Here is a 5,770-nt window from a genome sequence, read left to right as displayed (position 1 = left end):
GTACGGTGTCGAATAATTTCGTGTCGAATCGTACGGTGTCGAATAATTTGGTGTCGAATCGAGCGGTGTCGAATCGTACTGTGGTCAATAGAGTGTCACCCGTCACAATCCCATGCGCGCGGGATGTCAGAATTAAATGACGCGTGAGGTTCAGCTCAAACACGCGGTAGTGAACGTACAATCACCGGAAAATGCGTGTTTCGCGTGGGCTGTGGTTGCCGCGTTGTATCCAAGTGCTTCACATTCCGAACAAATATCACAGTATCCCGCGTACGCAAGTGTGTTGAACCTTGATGGAATAGAGTTTCCAATGACGTTGCATCAAATCACGCGTTTCGAACGCAACAACAACGTGTCCGTAAACGTGTTTACGGCAGCGGAACAGGGACGCGAATACGTGCCGCTGCATCTCACATCAAACAAGAAGGACAAGCATGTAAATCTGTTGTATGTTCCCGATCAACAAGATCAACAAGGACACGTGGGACACTTCGCGTGGATAAAAAATTTATCGCGTTTAGTCAACTCGCAATTGAGCAAAATGAAGACAGCAAAGTACATATGCGATTGGTAAGTACGAACAAGTGGTGTAACAGTAACAACAATGTTGAATAAAAAGTAAATATCTACAATTGTGAGATGGTGAACTCATTAATTAATGTTGTGTGTATTTGTCCGTTTTTATTGCAACACGTACATAGATGTCTACACTACTTCTACACAAGCGATAAGCTAGCGGTACACACCACGGATTGTGAACAAATCAACAACAGCGCAATTGTTCTTCCCGCTGTGGGATAGAACTGTTTAACATTTGAGAATTACAACAACAAGGAACGGGTTCCAATGGTGGTGTACGCCGACTTGGAGTGCGTACTCGAGAAACAAGACAAAGAGGAGAACGCAACGAGCGCGCACAAGTACCAAAAACACAGTGCGTTCAGCATCGGTTATTACGCGAGCTGCGAGCACATAGACATCGGATACAGATCTCACAGAGGTGAGAACTGTGTGCAGTGGTTTGTAAACAAACTGCACGATCTCGCGAAACGTGCGAAGACCTTGTTCGCGACAAATGTACCCATGGCGAATCTCACACCGGCGGAGCTCGAGCGGTTTAGGAACGCCGAGTGTTGCCACGTCTGCGAACAACCGTTCNAGCGAGATGACACGAGAGTGCGCGATCACTGTCATCTGACGGGACGCTTCAGAGGACCCGCGCACTCCGCGTGCAATCTCAATTACAAACAGGTCTACGTTGTTCCTGTTGTGTTCCACAACTTATCGGGATACGACGCGCATTTTATTATCAAGGATGTGGCCAACGCTTTCGAGGGTGAGATCAACGTGCTGCCTGTGACAAAAAAGACCTACATATCGTTCACGAAACATGTGAGCAGTACTCGTGATGAAGACAATTAGAAGTGTGTGCAACTGCGGTTCATCGATTCGTACAAATTTCTGAGCACAAGCTTAGAAAAGCTCGCGTCCTATCTCGACAAGAGCGAATTGCGAGTGACTTGAACGGAATTCAGCGATCTCTCCACTGAGGACTTCAAACTGCTTACGCGAAAAAGTGTGTTTCCATACGAATACGTGGACAGCGTTGACAAATTGGTGGAAACAGGTTTGCCGCCGCGCGAGGCGTTTTGCAGTTTGCTGACCGGTGAAACTGTGACGGAGAGCGAGTACGCGCACGCGACGAACGTCTGGCAACGATTTAACATCGACAATTTGGGATCTTACAGCGATTTGTATTTGAAGACAGATGTACTTTTGCTGGCTGATGTATTCAAAAACTTTCGTCGCGAATGCCTCGCGAGTTACGGACTGGATCCCGCGCACTACTACACGCTGCCGGGATATACATGGGACGCCATGTTGAAGCACACTTGTGTGACGTTCGAGCTGTTGACTGACATCGACATGGTGATGTTCGTGGAACGCGGCATACGCAGTGGTTTGAGTCAATGTTCGAACAGATACGCCCGCGCCAACAACAGGTACGCGCAATCGTACGATCCATTCGAACCGTCGTCGTATCTGATGTACTACGACGTTGACAATCTCTACGGATGGGCGATGTGTCAACCGCTTCCATATGGTAACTTTGCGTGGGTGGAGAACGCGTACGAGTTTGATGTGACGACGGTCGCCGCGGACAGCGACGTTAGCTACATACTCGAGGTCGATCTGACGTATCCGAAAGAACTGCACGACGCGCACAGAGACCTGCCTTTTTGTCCAACNCGTGAGGAGCCGCCTGGTAAACATGGAAAGAATCACATCAAATTGCTCGCTACTGTGTTCAACAAGAAGCGATATGTAATTCACTACCTGAACCTGCAGCAATGTCTGCGATACGGGCTTCATCTGACGCGAATACATCGAGTACTGCGGTTCTCGCAATCGCCTTGGCTGCGCGGATACATCAAACTAAATACCCGATTCCGCGCGAACGCCACCAACAAGTTTGCAAAAAATCTATACAAACTCATGAACAACGCGGTGTTCGGCAAGACTATGGAGAACGTGCGCAAGTACACCGACGTACGACTNGTTACAAAATGGGAAGGACGATGCGGTGCGGAAGCGCTATTTGCAATACCAAACTTCCACAGCCGCAGCGTGTTCGCTGAAGATTTAGTGGCCATAAAACTGCGTCGTCTGGAAGTTTTATTTAACAAACCGTTGTACGTCGGTATGTGCATACTTGACATATCAAAGACTTGTCTATACAAATTCCATTACGACTACATGGCACCGTTGTACGGTTACGATTGCAAGATCCTCTACACCGATACCGATAGTTGAATATACCACATAAAGTGCGAGGATGTGTACGAGGATATGAAGCGCGATATCGCTCGTTTTGATACGAGCGACTATCCAGCGGACAATTTATACAACATACCTCGCGCAAACAAGAAGGTACCGGGACTTATGAAGGATGAGAACAACGGTGCTGTTATGACTGAGTTTGTGGGTTTGCGCGCGAAAATGTACGAGACTCGAGTGGGCGACAGCAAGTGCACAAAGAAGGTAAAAAGTGTGAAGAGAAGCGTCGTCGCGAGAACGATCACATTCGACGACTACGTGCAATGTCTGCGGAACGCAACCGAACTGACGCGACAGCAGTCGTGCATACGATCGCGGTTGCACGAGGTGTTCACCATGTCGGAACGGAAGCTCGCTCTGAGTCCGTACGACGATAAGCGGTACATCATCCATGGATCAACCGACATCTTACCATGGGGTCACTACAAGATCTCTAACTTAGACTAATGTATGTTGTTGATATAATAATAAAAATAATACATTAAATGAAGTATATGTATATGTTTTTTATTGTATTAAAAAAAAATATACATATGTATTCCTTTGTAAAGATAAGAATTAAAGAGAGTACACATAGCGTAATAATATTAAACCACATTGTTCTTATTTATCCAGGAATTGTGTGAATTGTTTAGTCCCAACCACTTGACCAACACCTCGTTGCCTCGACGACGCAGAACCTTTTCTACGAGATACACATCCGGATGTTTAACCGCATGCAACTCATGCTCATAAAATCCACCGGCTATTGGTTCACCGCGATAATCCTCGAGCAGGTAGGTTGCTGGTAAAGTTTGTTGCACCTTATTAACGCGGAACACCTCGGTGGTCCAGTTTGGTGTGTAACCCTTTGCAAAGACAGTTTTGTACTTGCTCACGCGCACAGGATCGCCTACTCGGAATCGCGTCGGTCCTGCGATTTTAACGTTGCTGTAAACCGTGCGCAGGAGTCGCTCGCTCGAAGCCGGCGTTACGTCGATCGGTCGCGCGCCGATGGTGCGATGCTTGCGCGCGTTGTACTCCGCTACAAGTCGCTGCAAATCGTCGATCCAGCGATACGATCCGTTTAACGTAAACATTTTCCACATGTTGTTCTTGAGCGTGCGATTGAAACGCTCAACCACCGACGCTTTTATAACAGAATATGTGGAGTAGTGATTGACACCGCGCCGACGCATAAGATTTTCCACATCCGCGTTGTAGAACTTCTTGCCGCAATCAGTTTGCAGATTTGTCGGACAACGATCGTCGGCGCGAAAGATCTTCGCCAACGATCCAGCGACCTCTTTGCCGCTCTTGCTCTTAAGCGGCAACGCCCACGCGTACTTGCTCAACACATCGATGACTGTGAGAATGTAGTTGTGACCTTTGTTCTGACGAACGTAAGGACGCATCTCAACCACGTTGGCTTGCCACAGATCGTCGTAACCGCGCACTATGACTCGTCTGCGTGGAAAGTTGCGTCGCGCGGGCGCGTGCAGCTCCTCTGCGAGCTCTCTCTTCTCAACGCTCATGTTTTGTTTTGTCCCGATGTTATCTGTTTGTTTTTCTCAACCAATTCTTGTACAGTCTGGTAAATGGTGTGCAAATCATAACCCAGATTGTTCGTTTGCAAGGAACTCAGATCATATTTTACCTTGTTCAGAGATTCCTGTAATGGTAAAATATATGTTTCCAAAACTTTGTTAGTCAAGCCAGCGTTTTGCGTACGAATGAATTCTTGAACATGTGTCGGAACGTCGCGCAACAACTCGTTCACATTCGTTTGCAAAGATTCAATCTGCTTTTTCAGATCTGTGTGTGTATTTTTCAGCTTATCCAATTGATTGTTTTTTTGCAGACGCTCAACGGTCTCTTTAAATGTTTGTTGTAATTGAATCAAGTCGTTTCTCAAGGTTTTGACTTCTTGCGGATCTGCACCCCGCGGCCTCTTCTCCAGCTTATTCAATCGATTGTACGCGTTTGTTTGCAGATGCTCAATGTCATTGCTCAGTTCTTTGCTCAAATATTCCAAGCGGTTTTTATGATTGTTGAACAGATGTCGATCGACAAAATGTTTCACATGACGGCGATATGCGGCGTTGATCCCTTGCGTGACAGTGTCGTCTACGTCTAACTTGGTCGCGGCGTCAGAATTGTTTCGCGGTTTCTTCAACCGAGTTATCGCGCGTTTATTAGCATCGTACTCGTCTGATGACGCGGATAAACAGAAAGCGCAGTTGCGTACGTAATTGCGCAAATTAGCTAGTTGAAAGCGTTCTTTGTTATTGTAGTAGTAACCGCGTCTTTGCAACGTCGAACCAAACTTGTTGACGCTCATCGCGCGCAAACGGAACTGTCGACGCACAGTGGAGCAAATGACCGAAAAAGCGGTAAAAAGTTATTTTAAAAAAATATGCAGATAATGAAAAATTTATTCGCCAATTGTTAATTACACATATAGGTCATCATTTAGTGCNACTTTTTTTATTATTTGTCAATGTCGAACACAGCTATAAGGTTTTGAAATGGCCATTAACGAAAACACCAAAAATTACAATCGTTGTTTATAATNGTTTTGTTTGTTGAATTGTTTAATAAATAACAGAAATAAGTGTACTTAGTATATACTTGAATGACATTAAATTACATTTTTATGTCTCAAATAGTTTTTGAGTTATTCTTAATTGGATTAATTAAATGTTAATCCTATTAAATAATTATGAATTTAGCAATATTCAATGTTNATATTGATCACATTTTAAAGAGTAAAGCCTCACCTTTGTTTAAAAAAGAAAAGTAGCTGCTATTAGCTGCTACTGAAAAAGTTACAGAGGTAAACATTTCCTCTGATACTAAGAAATATGTGTTTGCTGTGCGAGCGAGACCGATCACTCTCGGTCGCATTCTCGGTGCGCGCTAGAGAAAATCGCGAAATTCATTTGTTTGTTTT

At 45.2% G+C, this 5,770-nt stretch overlaps 1 protein-coding gene across 1 annotated transcript in view; it reads left to right on the top strand.

Moving 5' to 3' along the window:
- LOC109861994 overlaps positions 1 to 2,814 on the top strand; it is a 4,715-nt gene extending 1,901 nt beyond the window's left edge. Inside the window, exons 2-4 of the mRNA XM_020441875.1 lie at positions 263 to 481; positions 802 to 1,405; positions 1,628 to 2,814. Of these exons, the coding sequence (XP_020297464.1) occupies positions 263 to 481; positions 802 to 1,405; positions 1,628 to 2,814 (2,010 nt within the window). The remainder of the gene's footprint in view (positions 1 to 262; positions 482 to 801; positions 1,406 to 1,627) is intronic.
- Positions 2,815 to 5,770: the final 2,956 nt, after the last annotated feature.

This window comes from Pseudomyrmex gracilis, unplaced genomic scaffold (assembly GCF_002006095.1).
Source record: "Pseudomyrmex gracilis isolate BER0280 unplaced genomic scaffold, ASM200609v1 scaffold_1242, whole genome shotgun sequence".
Classification (NCBI taxonomy): Eukaryota; Metazoa; Arthropoda; class Insecta; order Hymenoptera; family Formicidae; genus Pseudomyrmex; species Pseudomyrmex gracilis.
The sequence above is the reverse complement of the archived record's forward strand: the minus strand, read 5'-3'. Positions and strand labels throughout refer to the sequence as shown.